We start from the raw sequence: 21,146 nt of genomic DNA, 5'->3' as shown, positions 1-21,146 counted from the left end.
ATTGGGGTCCAACTTACTGCTAGGTAAACAGAGGCATAAGGAAACTTGCCCAACATGTCGCCCTTCGAACCCAAGTCTCTCCCTTGCGAGGCGAGTGCTCTAACCACTGAGCTACAGGACCCCACAAATGACCAACTAGTCACTATCTTCCTTAGGGAGGAGGTAGGTGGGGTGTCCTTTGAATTGAACTGACTCCAAGGAGATTCAGCTTTGCAACATACTGCAACTTTTTATGATTGCCGCAACTTTTAGTGACTATGGTGACGAGCTGCTCCCATTGGATGATCCATCTATCCACCTATCCAACACTGACCCACACTCCCAATGGATCAAAGAACTGTCCATTTACCTGCCCTCTGCTTCCACTGGACCATCTGGCTGACCATGGACTCATCCTATACTCTCATTGGACTATTCATCAGTTGGTAGGATGGCCCATTGAGAGCACAGGGATGGTTGATGGACAGAGGGAGGGTGCAATAGAAGCACAGAGTGTGATGACGGACAGGTAGATGGTCCTATAGGAGCACACACTCACTGAAGGTACTTGAACTTGAACTGAGAGCACCAACACTACAAACTTTAACAAACTGTGGCGCAACTTTTGGAACAAGAAAAGTCACGACTTCCTTACAGCCTTAATCCATAGGTGTGATAATGCATCCTACCTCGAGAGCACATTTCATAGTGCTTCTTAGGATTCATTGCAATGTAGTGACTGTATATTTTGCAGGCAAAAGTGGCAGGCTCTTTTTATCAATGTCCCACAAATAGCCATGAAGTGAATAAACAACAACAACAAACAATAACATGGATTTGTATAGTGCGTTCACAATAGGTGACTGTCCCAAGGTGTTGGGCAGTTGAGAGTTTACAACTGAGCTGGGGGTTGAATTTGGGAAGGGATGGGACCAAGAGGGGTGGGGGTGGAAAGGTAACCAAAGGCATAGTCAAAAGAGAAAAACCTTGGAGGCGAGGGAAGGGTCATGGCAAAGGGACTCAGGGATGGACTGATTTCAGGGAATTGTTGGCCAAGACACTGAGAAACTCCCTTCTCTTTTCGAATAACATCCACCTGAACGGGCAGACAGGACCTCAGTCTCCTCAGAAGGATGGCATCTCCACTCAATGCAGAGCTCCCCAGCACTGAATTGACATGTCAGTCTATTTGGAGACTGTGAGTGTGAGCTCCTGACATGGGGTTTGAACCCACAACCTTTTCACTCCAGAGGTGAGAGTGCTGCTGTTGCAAATAAGCCAGACTGACACCAAAATGACAAGACAAAAAATAATTAATTTAGGAGACAAAATCCATTGATTATTCTTGCATAGTAATTCACAATTAACTGATACAAAAAAAACGATGTATTTGACTGTGCTGTTGTCCACTTCGCCCCATCTTTCCTACCTCCCTCTGAGCTCAGTCTTTGGTAAAGCTCTTCACATTCTCTCTATGTAAAAGTACTATATATGAATGCAAAGTGTTGTTATTATTGCTGTGTGTGTGTGGGGGGGGGAGGAAACACCGAAGAAGAAATAAAATTTGGGACAAGAAATAACCAACGTTATCCCATGCATGCAGATAGTCAACGTGTATAAGTCAATAATAATAATAATAATAATAATAATAATCCTTGCATTTGATATGGCGCTTTTCACGTCGGGAGGCCGTCCCAAAGCGCTTCACAGAACACACCGTAAAGTGAAGTGACTGTATATTTGTGGGCGCACAGCGATGTCCCGCAAACGGCCGCGGATTGAAAACGACCAACTTTGCTTCATCGCATCCGCAAAGTTGCGCCGGCGGCACCGCCTCCCCTCCCCTGGGGGGAGCCCTGAAGCCGAGTAGTGCGGGAAGTTTAACCCGAAGCGGTTTAGTTGCGAACCGGTTTCAAGGACTGGAGCTGATTGCCATAACTGGGAGAGGAGGGGACTGGGGAGGGATCACTGGCCCCGACCCCACCCTCCAGCGCTGGGTGTTGTGTGTGTATGTGTGTGTGTGTGTGTGTCGGCACTGGCCCACAAGCAGCTTTGATGGCCAGCGGTAACTGGCTGCTGGTCGGGACGTCTCTCGGCGCTGTGCTCCTCGCTCTGCTGCTCCTCATCACTCTCTACTCGGTCGGTGACTATGTGCACAAATGGCACCGACTGAAGCCGATCCCGGGAGTCAGCCCGACCTACCCCATCCTGGGCAACGCGCTGCTCTTCAAACCCAAGGGAGAGGGTAAGGGCAGCTTCACCTGCTCCAGGGGCACAGGCACCACTCACCCACTCACTCACTCACTCACTTACTCACTCACTCACTCACTCACTCACTCACACACTCACTCACTCACACACTCACTCACTCACACACTCACACACTCACTCACTCACTCACTCTCACTCACTCTCACTCACTCACTCACTCACATACCCACTCACTCACTCACACACTCACTCACTCACACACTCACTCACTCACTCACTCACTCACATATATACACACATACTCACATACGCACTCACTCACTCACTCACATACACACTCACTCACGTACACACACACACTCACTCACATATACACACCCGTACACACTCACATATACACACACGCATACACACTCACTCACATACACACACACTCACACACACACACATACATACTCACACACACATACACACACTCACTCACATATACACACTCATACACACTCACACTCATACACACATACATACACACACTCATATACATACACACTCACACACACACTCACATATACACACACACTAATACTTACACTCATACATACACTCACACACTCACTCATACACACACACACACACTCATACATACACTCACACTCATGCACACACACTCACACTCATACACACACTCACACACATTCACACTCACTCATACACACACTTACATACACACACACATTCACACACTCACTCATACACACACACACACACACACATACATACATACATACACACACACTCATACACATTCACACTTATTCACACACACATACTCTCACACTCACACTCACACAAACACAAGGACCTCACTGTACTGCAGTAGGTCAGACTCCACTTCCAAATGATACTACCTTCGTGATGGTGGTCACTTGGTTTTAAAATAGAGCATGTGTTCCTTGTTGATGTATGTCGCTTAAAATAAACATATACCAGTGGATTCAAATTGGTTTGTAAGGTTGCTCTGATGGCACATCGTGCATTATAAATCCAGTGAGTCGAGGACCCTATAAGTGGCTGAGAAATCCCCAAGTTGTGAAGTTTGCGGAGTTATCGAATCTCAGCCAGAATGAAACCAAGGCGCTACCACCAACTGCTGTAACATTCTGCAGTTTTATCTCAGTGATTTGTCATTGTGGAATAACTATTATTTTATGTACATAACGGAACGTTGTCTTTTGAGTTCCTCAGACTTCTTTCTTCAGTTGTTGGAGTCCATCGATCAGTTCAAAGATGAGCCTCTAATGAAGGTATGGCTCGGGCCACTACCATTCATTGTGTTGTTTCATGCTGAGTGTGTGGAGGTAAGATTTAGATCAAGTGTTTTGAATGTTAAATACTGCATTTATAGCAATATAATAATAATCCTTGCATTTGATATAGCACCTTTCACTTTGGGAGGACTTCCCAAAGCGCTTCACAGGATTTATGGTGAAGCGCTTTGGGATGTCCTCCCAATGTGAGGTGAACCTGGCAATTCATGTCCCATAAACATGTCTAATGAAACAAATGAACAATTTGCCAGAACACTGGGAAAAACTCCCTTCTCTTTTCGAATAGTGTCATGGGACATTAAAGGTCTACCTGAACAGGCAGACAGGACAGGTTTAATATCTAAGCAGAAGGACGCACCTCTGAGAAGACAACACCATCTCCCTGCCCCAGCACTGCATTGGAGTGTCAGCTTAGACTACGTGAGTTGCAGTCCTGATGTGGTCCTGAATCTTCTGACCCAGAAGCAAGACTGCTACCAACAACAACAACTTGCACTTATATAATGCCCTCCACCCTGGGCGGCGTCTCAGAGCACTTAACAATGGTGGAGCCCAAGGCCGAACCTGGGTGAGGGGCAAGGTGACCGGAGGCGTGATCGAAAAGGAAGGTCTTCTGGCGCGAGCTGAAGATGGGGAAGGAGGGGGCCAGGCAAAGGGTTGAGGGAGAGAGTTCCAAGGTTTTGTGGCGTAGTGGCTGGAGGCATGGCTGCCGATGGTGGAGCGGAGGATTCGGGGGACGAGTAGAGTGGAGGCAGCGGGTACTATTGTGGGGCGAGAGGAGGTTAGAGAAATAGGAGGGTGCCAAGGAATGGAGGGATTTAAACACTGGAGTGAGGATCTTGAAGTTGATTCACTCTGTGACAGGGAGCCAGTGGAGTTTGGCAAGAACTGGAGTAATCGGGGTACGAAGTTTTGTGCGGGTGAGAATCCGGGCGGCGGAGTTTTGAAAGAGCTGGATTTTGTGAATAGTGGAGGGGCGGAGACCAATGAGGAGGGATCAGCCAGCCTACATTATTATAGCACCCTTGTTGCATGAAAACTTCTCAAACAGTACTGTTATGTGCACCGATGTTTTTAATAGGCAGACTTTGCAACCCAATTGCACAAAGCAAGGCTCCACAAGCAAGGATCGGTTTGCCTGGAGGATTGCAGGCCAGGACACCAGGAGAGAAAGCCATCTCAGTACATACAGCTCTTTGAGAAGTGTAGAAAACGTGATAAGGCGCTATATCAAATGCAAGGATTATTATTACTATTATTACATCACCCTGTTCTCATTGTATTGCTGCATTCGCAGTAGCAACAATAATGCTTAATATAAGAAAACTGATGACAAATAATGAATACGGAACTCTTCTACTGAGCTTGGCATGCTTTGCTCTCATTCTTATCGACCATATCCTGGTCTTTTCAGAGTGCAGTCCAGTAGCCTAAGTAACCTGAGCAATTGTGAATATCAATTTCATATCATACTTTTTCATACTTGCGTTAATATTGAAAAAGCCAACATTTACTGAACCTACCTTGCACTTGCAGGTTGTAGAGATTAAAACACTTAAATAAAGAAAACAAAACAAGCAGGATATCTGAGATTTAGCAAATTTTTGCAGTGTTCACACTCACGAAAATAGTTTCACCCACTAAGTACACACAATCATACCACTTTGGAGCCATTTCAATTCTCCCTCTCACTCTGACCTCTCCATCCATGGTCTCCTATGCTTTTCCAATGAGCCACAGCGCAAGCTCGAGGAACAGCACCTCATTTAATTTCTTGGTACCTTACAGCCCTCTGGCCTCAATATTGATTTCAATAATTTCAGACCATAACAGCTCACCTTCCCCCTCCCCCTCTTCTGTGACCATTACCACATCATCTTGTGCCCCGACACACCTTTTCTCTCTCTGGTCTGCCTATTTTGTTGCAATTTCCCCTCCCCTTTTGTTTTGCATTATTAACACCTCTTTAACCTGTCATCCCCTGTCATCTACCTCTCCCCAATTTTCTCCTTTGTCTTCCTTGCCCTGCCTCCCCCCTCTCTGTTAGCCCTTAAAAGCCTCCCAACATGCCCCAGGTCTGATGAAGGACCGTGGACTTGAAACGTTGACTCACTTTTCTTTCTCCATAGATGCTGCCTGATCTGCTGAGTGTTCCCAGCAACTTCTGTTTTTGTTCCACTTTTGAGTATATCCTGTGATGTGCTTTGAGGTTTTGTGACAATGGGATAAAGAACTAAATCAAATACAAGGATTATTGACTTTATTTTTGGTACTCGGCGGATAAAAAGTTAAAATGTTTATCAGCTTCATAAGTGGTAATATTTGTTTTGTCTTTTGAAGCTGAGTTGACTCAACAGCTTCATCTAAATTCTTGCTCGGGGAAGATTTACTGTGAGCTCCAAATTGCTCTTTAAGTTGGATGGGGAAGTTAGTTCAGTTGCAGCTATTTAACCTGCCCGATCTAGACAGTGATGTAAGTGAACGGTAGCAATTGGGTAAAGGCTGATTATAGCTGTGGATTTGAAAAATTGGAACAGACTCTTCCATATTTTATGTTTCTTGCTTTATTAATCATATATATTATTAATCAGCCCATATCCTCTTCTCTGCCTGGTTACACGGGCTCCCTAATCCTCAGCAGATTGACTTTAGGATACTTGATATAACTTTATGATATATTTGTACAACCTTGTACCACTCTGTGATCTCCTGCGGTCAAATTCCCCTGCCCCTTCCATTCTGTCAACTGAAACCTGAAAATATCTCCCTAAAGCCTTTCACTTTGCACCCTCCCTCTCCACCTATAAACTCTTTTTCTAAATCCCTATCTGTTTGACTGCTCTTTGGTCCCCTCTCCTACTCCCCCATTTCCCAACCTGTTTGGACTCACGTGCTACCTCTTTGTGAAATACCTTGAGACATGTAACTTTGTGAAAGGGAATCTGGTTGAAATTTGTTGTTGAAGACCTTAAAAGTGCAATCAATCATTGTAGGAATTAACAGTATATTCTTATTCTTTAGAAGATTCTGAGCAGCTCCAAGCATCTTGATAAGTCGTATGCATACACGTTTCTACAACCCTGGCTTGGCACTGGTCTGCTGACAAGGTACTGAAAATGTATCCGATAACTCCTGCTCAGTCAGACACTCTCATACAGCAGTTAGTGAACTCAATGTAATGTCAGTGATCTTTTAGTTTAGTGACACAGAAAGTTGGTACCTCCCTCACCAATGATTACTTAGGGGAATATTTATTTGTATTCAAACTTTTTCTCACCAGAACCACAGCTAAAGTAGCACTGCTGAAATTATTATTATTATTATTATTATTATTATTATTATTATTATTATATACAACACGATTACATTTGTATAGCGCCTTTCACATCGGAAAAGCACTCAGATGCTATTACAGTTGCCATTCATTATTTTATATCATCATATGTTGCTTTTTTTTAGATCAAAGCAAAGTGTTATAAAATTCTGTAGTGTTAATGAAAACAAAATAAAAACAAAGAGATAGATTATCAATTATATTGTTTTGCATAGTCATTCCAACATGGAATGCCTTACAAAATTGCTGGTTAAAGCAGAATCTGTAATTGTGTTTTTTAAAAGAGAATTATAATAATAATAATTATAGTCTTTGCATTTTATATAGTACCTTTTGCATCTGGAGGATGTCTCAAAGGGCTTCACAGGATTAACTGTGAAGTATACTGACTGTGTATTTGTAGGAAAGCACAGCAGCCAATTTGCACATAGTATTCTCCCACAAACAGTCATCAAGTCTCTTTGACCGTGCCTTCAGCTCCCCTCTCGACTCTCTACCCCCTCCTCGCTCCCTCCCTTCCCTCCCCTCACCCTGACCATTTCCCCTCTGCTCGGGTCCTGACCCAACTGTACAGCGCCTTGGGACGTCCTCCCGACGTGAACGGCGCTCTATAAATGGAATCTTGTTGTTGAAGTGAATGATTAACTTTATCTGGAAGATTGTCACTCGGATACCCTTTAGGCAAATAATTGAAAACAAAATGTATTAAGGGTAGTGGAATTAAATGGATCTCTTTCAGAGGCCAAATAGGTAAAAGGTAAATTTTCATGATTATGTTTTATTGTGCCTCAAGTTTAGAAAGTAGTGGGTTGAAAGTCCAGTTTGTCTAGTTTGTATGGCAGGTTGCTAGGTTATGGATATGTTGAAATGGCACACTAGCTTTCAAGTATTGTGGCTATTGTGTTTAATATTATTTTCAATAACATAGCATCCTGTGTTTTATTGCCCACCACTGCCCCCTCCCCATTTTATGCAGAAATGAATCTCTATGATCTGCATCCTGTATACATTCTTTTGTAAAATGAAGAGATAAACAACATGATTTTTAAATTTGATTGAACTGCAAGAGGTTTCACATACCTCTGAATTACGTTGAATACTGTTGATTTACATAGACTGTTACAGCATGGGAAAAGGCCATTCGGCCCAACTAATCCATGCCAATGTTTACACTCCACTTGAATCTCCATCCGTCCTAATCCCCTGTCCTGTACCTCTATATTCCCTTCTCCCTCATGTATGCATCACATTTCCTTTTAAATATGTTGATGCTTTCTGTAAGTAGCACAGTTTCCAGTAGTGAGTTCCATATTCTCCCCACCCTCTGTATAAAGAGGTACCTGAAAATCTGCTTTAGATGTGCTGCACCCTTGATCTGGATTTATCAACAAGTGAAAATGTGTCAGTGTGGTAACATAATGTTCTTCACTCAGCTTTAGAATAAGAACAGCTAATTCAGGCAACCAACTGGTCCCATCATTTACAACAACAAACAACAGCTTGCATTTATATGGTGCCCTTCACAGCAAGGTGTTATCTCAGAATATTGGTTGATTACCCCACTCCCCCCCCCCCCCCCCGACCCACCACCCTAAAGATACACAAACCAAGGAGGTGATAAAGGCAGATTGCAAATTCAAGAGGGAATTATTAGCTATTTCATAAAGAATTTAATTGAAGGGTAGAGAAGATTTGTTGCTTTTAAAATTGTATTGATAGTTTACTATAGGACAGGTTACATTAAGCACTACCTTTACCCATTACACCATTAGTTGCACCTGACTGCTGAGAATTTTAAAGTTGAGTTGAACCAAAATGAGTTGACAAAACTGGTGTTAAATTGCCACAGTTAAGAGTTTCAGTGGTGCCTAGCATCAGACCCAATTATTTTGAAGGAGTTGGAGGAATGCTGACCAAATATTAACTGAGCCGTCAACAGGGGATGAATTTCTGATGAATTGATAAATCACCGGAATAAATTATCATATTACTTGTACTAATTACCCCATTTTAAGATGCTTCACAGTTGTCGAACAGAATACAATGTATTTTGTGAGAAAGATGATTACTTTATTGTGACGACCCATGTTGGTATACTGTATAATTATGCATGCCTGAATAAACATTGCCTTCATCTTTGTTTTATAGTACTGGCGATAAATGGCGTAGGAGGAGAAAAATGCTCACCCCAGCATTTCACTTTTCCATTTTGACGGAATTTCTGGAGGTCATGAATGAACAAACCAATATTTTGCTTGAAAAGCTGGAGGCGAAAGCTGGAAAGGGAGTCTTTAACTGTTTCAATAAAATCACACTCTGTGCCTTGGACATCATCTGTGGTCAGTATTCAGCAACAATTAATAATAATCCTTGCGTTTAGTGTAGATCCTTATCATGGCAGAAGGACATCTCAAAGCAATTCACATGAATTACTGTGAAATGGAGTGACTGTATTTATAGGCAAATGCAGCAGCACAATTGCGCACAACAATGTCCCACAAAAAACTATGAAATGAGTGACCAATTTTATTTGGGAGATTGTTGGCCAGGACACCAAGAAAAACTCACTTCTCTTTTTCTGCCTTCCCCACTTCCGCAACATCGCCCAGCTCCATCACTATCTCAAACTGCAGGCCGCCAAGACCTTCATACACACATTCATAACATACAGGCTCAACTATGCAAACTCCCTGCTTGTCAGCCTCCCCAACTCCTCCCTCCATAGGCTGCAGATCATCCAGAACACTGCAGCCCTTGTCCTCTCCTGCACCAGGCTCTGTGACCCATTTTCGCCTGACTCCATTAGCTTCCCATCACACAGAGGATACAGTTCAAGATCCTGGTCCTCACCTTCAAAGCCCTCTATGGCCTTGCTCCCCCCTACCTCTGCAGGTTTCTAATCCCCGACCAATCTGCCTACTCCTTCCGCTCAATGTCCCCTCTGCCTCCACCATCTGGAACTCCATCCCGCAGTCCCACCGCCTCGCTCCCTCCCATGCCTCCTTCAAGACCCATCTCAAGACTCTCCTCTTCAACCATGCCTTTGGTCACCCTCCTTCCACTCCCTGCACTCCCAATCCTGACCCCTAGCTCGGGTCCGAAACATTGATTGACCTGCGCCTTGGGACGTCCTCCCAACGTGAAAGGAGCTATACAAATGTAATGTTATTGTTGTTGGCCAGGACGCCAAGAGAAAACCCCTTCTCTTTTTCGAATAGAGCAATGGGAACTTTAACTTTAAAGATGGTTTAATGTCTCATCTGAGATGTCTAGAAGACGTGAAAAGCGCTATATCAAATACAAGGATTATTATCTAAAGGACGGCACCTCTGAAATTGCAGCAAACCCCTAGTCCCGTATTGGAGTGTCTGGAGTAAATGACTGGAGTTTGAAGGTACAATCTGGGCTGAAACTCTAATTCAGCGCTGAAAGAGTGCTGCATTGTTTGAGGTGCCATTCTTTGGGTGTCCCTCAGGACATTAGATAACGTGACTAAAGACCACCCCCACTTGGGCTGTGGTGGACTTCCCACAGAGCAGCAAAGCCTCCCTCTCCCACAGGCTCCACAAAATCCTCAAGCACTTTTCTCAAATAGAAATAATGGATTTGACAGACTGAGGGAATTGTCCTGTTGACTTTTCAGTCTTTCAACATCACAGATTATTTGCTAAATGATTAGAGAGGTCTCTTCCGTTCCTGAGCTGGTGAGTAGGGATTTGGTCTTTTCATACAAGGTCTTTATTTTGTGTGGTTTGTTTCAGAAACTGCCATGGGCAAGAAAATCCATGCTCAGGAAAACAGTGAATCTGAATACATTCAGGCAATCTACAGGTAAATGTATTGTCTTCCTTATATTTATATAAGAATCATTGCTTTATTGCACACTGTGTAACCCAGAGAAGGGTGTAATACAATACAATACAGTAATACAATTGAAATGTTTATAGCATCTTTTATGTCGGGAGGATGTCTCAAAGTGCTTTACACAGCTGGCTGGGCACCTGAGCCAGAGTGGGGGGAGCAGAAAGGGGTTGTGGGAAGATGATTCAATGAGCCTTCAAAGAGATAAGCCATGAAGCAGACTTTGAAAATGGGAAAGGAAGGGAGTAAATTAGTGGGACTCTGGGATGGAATTCCAGAGATTGGGGTCAGAATGGCTGAAAGCTCGCCACTGATGATGGGACAGTTAGGTAGGAGGAATGAAGCAGCGGGTTGGTATGCTAGTTAAGGACTTTATTTTCTATCCAATGGCAATACTTAATTCACACTTGGTAACAGTTTGCCTGAGCCAAGTGGACCCTTGTTAAAATCTTTGGGAAAATAATTCATGCTGCATAATATGTGTGATCAAACAAGCAGCCTGATCATAAGTGCTACATTGGTTTTATTGAAGGTTAATTGACTGAAGTGAGTACCACAAGACTCTTGTGCTTTGTTTAAAAGTAAGTTGCTTAGTGAAATTGCATGCATAACTCTTAGACTAGATTGATTAAAGTATGCCATTGGATGCTTGTTTTTCTCAAAACCAGAAAGCCTTTAATTTTATATTTTATGAAAGCTTTCTTTTACATTATGACATTTATCAAGCTAATATTGGAGAACCCACACCAATATGAGATACAGAAAAAGCATTGTGCAATGTGGGAGAGAACAAAACAGTAAGTGATGAATGAGGTGCAGATGGAGAAGTTGTGTAAAAACGCTGAGGAATATAATTTAAGAGAAGGGTTAAGGAGAGTGAGAAACAACAAGAAAAATTGGCAGAAAAGAAAATAAAGTATTTCAAATGTACACAATACTGATCAGAATGATATGACATTGACCAGTCAGTGAGAGGACAACATACCATACCAGAAAAGCTAGCTGAAATGTGCCCTGAAACGTTGTGATGTTTCCAACTTTAGTCACTTGGTGGTGCTGTAGCAACCAGCAGTGTTCAGAGCGCCACATGGTGGTGCAATATCCCTGATATTGCTGTATCTCATTGTCACTAGCCCTGATGCTTACTTAGCAGCAACAATCATCAGGTGGAAGCAATAACACTTTTTTTTAAGGAAAATTCCTTCTTCCTTTCGTCCATGCTCCAAAATTGCTGCCCTTCTTCATTCTATCTTTCCCCGGCATTCTCTTCCGCATACAATCTGGAGTCATTTAAAACCAAGATTGGTGTCACTTAAACTGTAACATCTTAATTTACCTACACCTTTTTTCAATCTTGGTGAGGTTATTTTTTTTAAACCCTAATTTCTGTTTGTAACAATTATACATTAGGGGGAAACACTGACTTCTGCAGACCTGTCTAACAGCTCCTTCAAATTTGCCGATCTATCATTTCTAAGATATGGGGGAATGTCGTTGTGCTTTGACTATGACTCCAGGCAAAGATCACTCTGTTTTTAAAAAGTAGTAAACAATTGATAATATGAACCTTCTGGGGAATGTAATTAGACATCCTATTATATGAAGCTAATTTTTTTTCTTCATCTAGGATGAGTGATTTAATTCAACGCAGACAAAAGATGCCCTGGTTTTGGCTGGATTTTGTGTACAATACATTTGGAGAAGGAAAGGAGCATAACCATAATCTGAGAATCCTGCATTCCTTCACAGAAAAGGTTGGAACCACCGCTTAAACTTTCATTTATTTTCTTCCTTTGCTCATAACAGAATCAATAGAGTTAGTTTAGCGATCCAGTTGACAATTAGTGCACTGAATAGACGTGGAGATGCAGTTCCTGGAACCCATTCGCACACCATTTTCAATTCTGAAATCTATGAACATAGGCACTGCCTCTCTGTCTCTCAGAAGTTCAAGTTTTAAAAAAAGCTGAGAAAGTTGAGTCCTGAGTTTCTGCTAAATCTTTGATTCTCATTGTTAGGTGATCGCTGAGAGGGTTCGTGAAATGGAGACTCATGTGGAATCCAACCATTCGGGTTTCGATTTAGACTCCAATTCAAAGAGCAAAAAGAAGCGTAAGGCCTTTCTTGACTTGATTCTCAGTGTGACTGACGAAAATGGGAAGAAGCTGAGCCATCAGGATATCAGGGAAGAAGTGGACACAATTATGTTTGAGGTAACATATCCTCTTGTTCAAAGAAATGCCATGCTTTCTGTTTGATCAGACACTCTTCAAAGTTAGCTCTTAGTACCTTTAGTTCTATACTTTCTCACATCTTGGAAGCTGCTGTTAACTCTCACAGTATCCAATACCTTAAAAGTTATGGCCTAATCCCTTATCTCCATATAGTTATACACTGCTAAAACTTGAACAATGATGGGATTCATTTGTCTTTATCTTGGAGATCCTTCCTCGAGGCTTAGTCTGTTCCTTTTCACTATCTATATGCTCCTACAGGGTGATACCATCCCCAGGTATGGGGTCTATTTCTACATATATGCATTTGATTCCCAAATCTATATCTCTGCCTCTACTGTTGATTCCAGGACCCAATACTGTCTGACTGTCAGACATTAAGTCCTGGATGAGCTCTAATTTTCTTCAATTGAATCTAGACAAGACAGAGCCTCTCCTCCTCAACTCCATTTAGCAGCATCCCACTTTAGGCGCTGACTGCATCGGTCTGTGTTAATGTTTACTCCATCCCACGGAACCGGTGCATAACCTTGTTGTCATGTTTGGGCCCAACTGTTCTTCCAGCTTGGGCTCTCACTGCTCTCATCCAAGGTTTCATGACATCCAGGTACAATTATTCCAACACCTTTCTCGTTGGACTCCCCAACTCCTTCCTACACAAGCTAAAGACAATGCAGAACCCAGCAGTCCATGTCCTCTCCCACAATGGGCTCTGCTCTGCTCCACTGGCTTCCCATCCCCCAGCAGATCAAACTCCAGATCTGAATCCTCAAGTTCAAATCCCTGCATTGCCTCACCACACCTTGCCTCATGATCCCAAATGTTGGCGAAGGACATGTTGTGGCCAGCATTTTTTGACCTTTGTCTCAATTTTCAAACCTTTTCTGACTTGAGCAACAAATCAAATGCAAAACATCAGTTGAGATAGAATGTTTGGTTTGTGAATGGCACATTTTCAGCCCTCTGATAGTTGTTCTACATGTGAGTTGAGACATCATCTTGCACAGTGCTTATGGCAACCACCCCTACTGTGTATTTGTTATGCTGGTAGTTCTAAATTAATAATACTCTGGCAGAAGATTTATATGTTCATACAATTGGTTTTTTTTCTCTTTTTGTTCAGGGTCATGATACAACAGCTGCTGCCTTAAACTGGACTCTCCACCTCTTAGGATCTCATCCTAATGTTCTGAAGAAGGTACACAAAGAGCTGGATGATGTATTTGGTAAGGTCAGACTCACTGGGGTGATTACTATTTATGGACTTTAGAGTACAAATTTCAGTCAGTCTTATGTGTAGCACCTTTGCCGAAATGTGACTATAATAATGAAATCCTATTAGTGCCCAATGTAAGTTTGTTCTTTTCCTAATATTATTTACCCTGGGGATGTGAGTTAGCAATGAATTTAGAAATCAGAAAAGAGTGCAATATTCTCATATTTTGATTCCCTTGTTTCATTGAGCAAATAATTCTTTCAGATAAACCCACCAATACAGTACTTTGTTTGGATTCATTTTGCAATTGTGTTTGATTTAATTAAGCTTTTTCATCTAAATAATATACATTAGTAATACATTTCAGTAAAAGCTTAGATTTAAGTGTAATAAACAGCTTGTACATGTTTTTATCAAATGTCTTTGTAAGATTGATTTGTCCTATAATTTACATCATAGTAATTTAGATTTGATTGTGTTCTCCATCAGGTAATTCTGATCGTGCTGTTACAATGGAGGATCTAAAAAATCTACACTTTCTTCAGTGTGTTATCAAGGAATCTCTGCGCCTGTTCCCCTCTGTCCCATTTTTTGCGCGTACTCTATGTGAGGATTGCTATATCAGTAAGTTTCTTTGTTTGTTTGATCACATGTGGAAAGCACTGGCCAAGCTTGAGAATTTGGGGTATTAGGGAGGGGGTTTGGGAGATTATCAAATGCAACGGTCAAAGAGACAAGGGATGTGAGAGTTTTGAAAACTGAGAGAAGGCACAAAGCAAAGGGATTTTAATAATACTTTCAACAAAACAACAAATTACATTTGTATAGTGCCTTTCACTTCAGGAGGATGTCTCAAATTGCTCCACAACATGTTACTATAAATTATCAGGCTGTGTCAGTTGTGTCAGCCTGGCTCAGTTGGTGGCACTTCTGTATGAGTCAGAAGATTGTAGATTCAAGCTCCTCGTTGAAACTTTGAACTAATATTGTCTAATTTTACCCTATATTCTCATGCTGGGGGTGTGCTACATCGCTGGAGGTGCCATTGGTTCAATTAGATGTTTGTTTTATCTGGGGGATTTGTTGACCAGTACACCGGGAGAAACTCGCTTCTCTTTTTGAATAGTATCATGGGATCTTTAATGTCCATCTGAACAGGCAGACATTAAAGTTTAACATCTCATCCACCTCCAACATTGCAGCACACTCATGCATTGTATTGGAGTGTCAGCTTATACTACATGAATTCCAAATTCTGTATGAAGTTAAGATATTTTCAACAGGACTCCTGTTGCTAACCGTGTTGTAGTGGTCTGTATAAAGTGATTATAAAAATACAGTCACTACAACAACAACAAATTACATTTGTATAAAGCTTTTCACGTCAGGAAAATGTCCCAAGGCGCTTTACAATAAGCCTTGTGAAACGATTTGAGACTTCCTCCCAACAAAAAGGTGCTATATCAAATGCAAGGATTATTGTTATTATAATTTCTAATTTTATAAGTTATTAAAGGCATGCTATAATTTTTAGTTTCTTTATAATTTTCTTCCACAAGCTGATGTCATCAATAATGCATTGTTTAACACACTACTTTTACCTTACAGGAGGCTTTAAGGTTCCCAAAGGAGTCAATGCTATTATTGTTCCTTATGTCCTACACCGAGATCCTACATATTTTCCAGAACCAGAGGAATTCAAGCCTGAGCGATTTTTACTTGAGAATTCAAGTAAACTAAATCCATATGCATTTATTCCATTTTCTGCTGGCATTCGAAACTGCATAGGTATGTACTGCATTCAATATAGATAACACAACCAGTGCTGCACAGCGCATGTAATTTGCATTTTTTCAGTGATTTATCTTGAAATCTCAGCTCTATGGCTCAGTGATAATCAAGTAAGCAATTTAAATGTTAAGCATCCATCAGATAAGACTTTTATCTTGTAAAAATATTTCTGTTGTCAAAGTTCTTGAGCAAATAATGCAAACGTATTAAATGTTGCAAAGAATATGTGAGGGAAAATTCCACTTGGATCTAGATTTACTCTGTTTATGTAGCATTTTCGAGTGTCCACAATGTTGCAAATTCTTAAATATGACCGTAATTTTGAAATCTGTTTCTTTTAAGTCTTTTAAGTTAAGATTGATTACAACAACTTGCCAAATTCTGGACACTTTAAAATGTTACTTAAATAGTGTAAATCTAGACCCAGGTCGAATTTTAGCCCCCATTAGCTTTTAAAAATTCCTTACACGGATATCCTCTTTTAAGTATTTTCCACTCTTTTTAAAGCGGTCAAAATGATTATAAAAAGAAAAGATAATTATCAAGAATTGTATGTGTGGTACTTGGTGAACTACAGAGACCACAAATGTTCCAGGTTCAATCCCTGGTTTGTGCTGATCTCAGCTGTCGGAGTGGAGAGATGTAAAATTGATCTCTAATGCCACTGATCTTGGAAAGGAAAAAAATACAGCCAGAGTTCCAGTATCCTAGGCCTATTACACTCCCATAGTTTAGGGGGGAAAAAAGGTCCTAAAAAAAAGTAACAGCAGAAAAACGGCTTTCAAATTCAAACTGAATTTAATAATTTTCCACAATGCTGCACAATCTTGAATCATAAGATAATCATCTTAAGCTTACTACCATGAAGTATTTTGCCCACTGCAAGGTTTTAAATAATAATAATAATAATAATAATCCTTGCACTTGATATAGTATGTCTTTATGCCCACTTTATCTAGAAATTCTTCATCATGACAGTGGGAGAAACTCTTTTCCCTTTTTCACATAAGGTCCGTGACACAAGGTTGGTTGGATAAAGAAGGCCGATCTCAGAACATCCACCCTACTCTCCTCCTATCACACTGTCAAGCTATTTTTTAAATGAGTCCAGTGTCCTGGCCTTAACCATCCTTCCTGGCAGCTTGTTCCAATCATTAATTATTCTCTGACAAGTAATTAATCATTAATTAATGAAAAACTTCCTGGTGCCTGTCTTGAAATTTCCTTTTGCAACTCTAAACCCATGTTCTCTTGTTCTACTGTCTTGGTGCACCTAAAGTATTGTTCTCTGAGATGCTCCCCCTCGTGAAGGGTGCTATATAAATGCAAGTTATTCATATCTTGAAATAATAAGTCTATTTAACTTTCACTAAATGAAGGTCAACGGTTTGCGATAATGGAGGAGAAGGTAATCTTATCCACTATTCTCCGTCGATTTCATGTGGAGGCGAAGCAGTGCCGAGAGGACTTAGTGCTTATGGGAGAACTCATCCTGCGACCACAAAATGGCATCTGGATAGAACTTCACAGAAGAAAATAAACCCTTGATTGGGAGAAGACTTGGCCAGGTTCTATATGTATTTTACCAATCGTGCTGTTGAAATGATGCAGCAAACATCTAAGAAGTTTTTCATCACATCCTGATATATGATTTTGTGCTGTAGCTTTTTTATGATTGCTAAATGTCATTACAATTTTAATTACTGTGAGCTGTTAACCAATCTTATATTTTTCAACTACATTTTCTTCAGTATTTCTGAACATTACGTTTATCAGCCGCTAATCAATGGTTTGGTGATTGGCTACTCACACAGTTTTAGTTTGGAGTTGCTATTGTGTGGGCAATCATTAGTAGAAAAAGTTTAATTAAACCAAAACACAGCAATGTTCCAATTCTGTTTTGCCATCAAGCGTTTTCTATGCTGGACACAAGCTCCAATATTTGATGCTTTTGTAGTTTGAAAGCAATTGCAATCAAATCAAGTATTTGTTTGAGAATAGAAATGAAAAATGTGCATTAGTTACATTGGGGGCAACTCATACAAATTATGCATTTGAATCAGATTTAGGTCATTGAGTTATGCTTGTAACAAATAGAACACAGTTTGTCATGTAAATGTTCATGAAGACCCTTCAACAGAGAACTTAAATTGGCCTGTTTTAGGAATGAAGGCATACATTCACTCAAATAACCTTTTTACCTTTGAGATTTAGGCTCAAATTGAGCTCATTCTGGTTGGGATAGAAAGACTCCTGTTGTCTGTGAGGTTCCTAATTGAAATGGGATTTAACAATGTAATTTCTGTTCTGTTGACAAAGGGCTGACTGCATACTGATTTACCAATTTTGATTTTGAGAGGGCATAAGGGCAGCTGTGTCACAAATGGAAAAAGTCATACTGATGCAAAATGGATTGTATTCTGGATTGGAATGGAAGCACATTATGAGGAACTTTACTCTGCTTGGGTTTACACTTTACTTCATCTGGAAATGGTTGATACTGATCCTTGGTGCCCAGAAGGCAGAAACACGTTTTATGCAACAACCCATCTCTAGAAGAAGTTGATGCTTATTGTATCTGTCTATATAAATGTAATGTTTACAGTGTCTGAAAACAAAGACCATTATCAGGTAATAAAATGCAAGTAATATAGTACTTTTATCATGTCATTGAAACATCACAAAATATCTCAGAAAATTTATTGTAAAATGCAATGACTACATTTTATAGGTGACAGTAACAACCAATCTGCATCCAGCAATGGCATACAAATAAGCATGAAATAAATTATCAATTTTATTTAGGGGCTTGTCGGCCACAAAACTGGGAGGGATGCCTTTCTATTTAATTAGTGCCATAAAATCTTGAACATCCGTGTCAGCCTGCCCTAGTTAGACTGTGTGTTTAAACTCCAATAATTTAATAATAATAAATAATCCTTGCATTCGATATAGCGCATTATCACTTCTTCGAGACGTTCACAAAGCGCTTCATAGAATATACTGTCAAGTCAATTGACTATAATATGTGGGTGAAACACGGCAGCCAATTGCGCACAGCAGTGTCCCACAAACAGTCGTGGATTGAAAATGACCAATTTATTATTGTTTGCTTTTAAACGGATTATTACCCCTGGAAAAATGATCCGCCCATTGACTAACAACCAGAATCCTACTTCTGCTGGGTAAACAGGAGTGTGGAGTAAGGAAACTTACCCAACGTTTTGCCCTGACCAGGAATCAAACCCAGGTCCTCTCACTTGCAAGGCATGTGCTCTAACCATTAAGTTACAGAACTCCACGGGACTCCATTTACAGGTCCTGCCTTGCCCTGATTTCAGCCACATTCAGATTCGAATGTGGCAACTTATCAAAGCACTTCTGGAAAATCATATACACCATACCCATTTTTTCCTTATCTACTTTACTCATTCAATAAATGGATTGATAAAGCCATCCCTTCATGAACCCTATGAGGCTTCTTTTAATGATACTCTCCTCGATATGTTTAGTTATATCAGACTTATTAGAGAATTCAATAGCTTTCCCATCCACCCCAGGAAAACGAAATCCAGGTGTCATAGGTCATTGGCTGTTAAAATATCATAAGCCATATATTATTTGCTTTTGAAAAACTACAAATGATATAATATTTGCTTTGAGAACAATTTGTCTATTAAATTATTCTTGTTGAGTTAATCAATACTTCATATATTTCATATAACGATGCATCTATGTGTATTCAGGCATACCCACTTGGGCTCCTGCATTTTTTTAATTATTAAAATTATTCTTTAAAATTAACTTTGACTGTAGAAGAAAAGAATGGATTCATTTTAATCACATTTTGTAATAGTAAAGCTATAAAACTTGCATGCTATCTCTGAAATGGTGTAGCACACTGGACCAAAGATTAGGGCATTGCTTAAATGCAGGAATAATAAATAATGCAATTTTGACAAACGCTTCATAACATTGAAAAAAAAATCCTTGGTTGAAGAAACTTTTCATACGAAAGCTTTGTGTTTCAAAAAGTAATGACTTTCAAATTTCAAAATGAATACTGTACTCCATAAGCAAGAGTGAGGTGTCACTGCAAGACCTGCTTATAAGGGTGGTTGGTACGAGCTAATTTGAGTGTGATAGAGAGGTTGGAATCAATCATAATCTAGGACTGTCCACACCTTTGATTGAGATCTGAAATAACATTTTGCTTCACAATGTCTATTTCTAAAACTCAACACATGAAATATTTTCAGTTCAGTACACATTACTAATCTAATGCATTCCAATCATCCCTGGGAACATCTCATATTTTATCCAATACAGTTTATGCTGGATAAAATGTTAGCATGAATGATTTCTAAGTACAAATACTCTAAGGATGGGTTATTCAAGAAGCTGAGAGAATCAGTTGAATACAACAAGCTGATTTATTTGTAGACACAGAATTGAAAAAAACTGAAAAAAAACCAATATAACAATTGACTCCTGCCTTTTGCAAACAGTCTCTCAATTTTCAAATATGATCTATATAGAATCAGGAGGCCGTCTCAAAACACTTGACACTGTGGGATGGGCACCTGGGTTGGGGGTGGGAGCCGAAGTGGGTGGGAAGGTGAAGGATGACCAAAGCATGGTGGAAGAGATACATCTTGAGAAGGACTTTGAACGAGCGAGAAGGAAGTAGAGGAAGGAAGTCCATTTGGGATGGAGTTTCAGAGAGTGGGAGTAGAATAATCGAAAGCCCCACCAACAATGATGGGGATGATAGGGCAGGAAGGCATGAAGCAGGGTTGCTGAGCAAACGGTGGGCCTGGGGCTGGGTCGGAGTGGTTGAAGGAGGTCGCAGAGTTAGGCTAGGGCAAGGGCATGGAGGGATTTGATCATGAGATCTAAGATTTTGAACTTGAAGATGAAAACAAAATAAACATTGAAATCTACAGCCTGTTGGTTGTGTGAAGAGCTTTAAGACATCCTCCCAATATGAAAGTTGCTAAATAAATTTAAATTGATGTTATTATCCCCCGCCTCGCCTGCCCCACCATTGGCGGACAGGCCTTCAGCCACTCTCACCCCACCTTCTGGAACTCCATCCCGCAGTCCCTCCGCCTCGCCCCCTCCTTTACCTCCTTCAAGACCTGTCTCAAGACCCTCCTTCGATTCCCTCCACCCTCACCAATCCCGAGCTC

General features: G+C 40.7%; 1 protein-coding gene across 1 annotated transcript; it reads left to right on the top strand.

The window, feature by feature from the left end:
- Nucleotides 1-1,971: 1,971 nt before the first annotated feature.
- On the top strand, nt 1,972-18,607 carry LOC103178199 (cytochrome P450 4V2). Its single transcript, XM_042342334.1, has 11 exons — nt 1,972-2,224; nt 3,436-3,548; nt 6,540-6,625; nt 9,001-9,191; nt 10,614-10,683; nt 12,341-12,467; nt 12,732-12,926; nt 14,071-14,173; nt 14,653-14,787; nt 15,772-15,951; nt 17,334-18,607. Exons 1-11 carry the CDS (start codon nt 1,990-1,992, stop codon nt 17,492-17,494), a joined length of 1,596 nt encoding a protein of 531 aa, XP_042198268.1. The 5' UTR covers nt 1,972-1,989; the 3' UTR covers nt 17,495-18,607.
- Nucleotides 18,608-21,146: the final 2,539 nt, after the last annotated feature.

The sequence above is a fragment of the Callorhinchus milii genome, unplaced genomic scaffold (genome assembly GCF_018977255.1).
Source record: "Callorhinchus milii isolate IMCB2004 unplaced genomic scaffold, IMCB_Cmil_1.0 Scaffold1, whole genome shotgun sequence".
In the NCBI taxonomy this organism is placed as follows: Eukaryota; Metazoa; Chordata; class Chondrichthyes; order Chimaeriformes; family Callorhinchidae; genus Callorhinchus; species Callorhinchus milii.
This window is presented reverse-complemented; position numbering and strand designations above follow the sequence as displayed.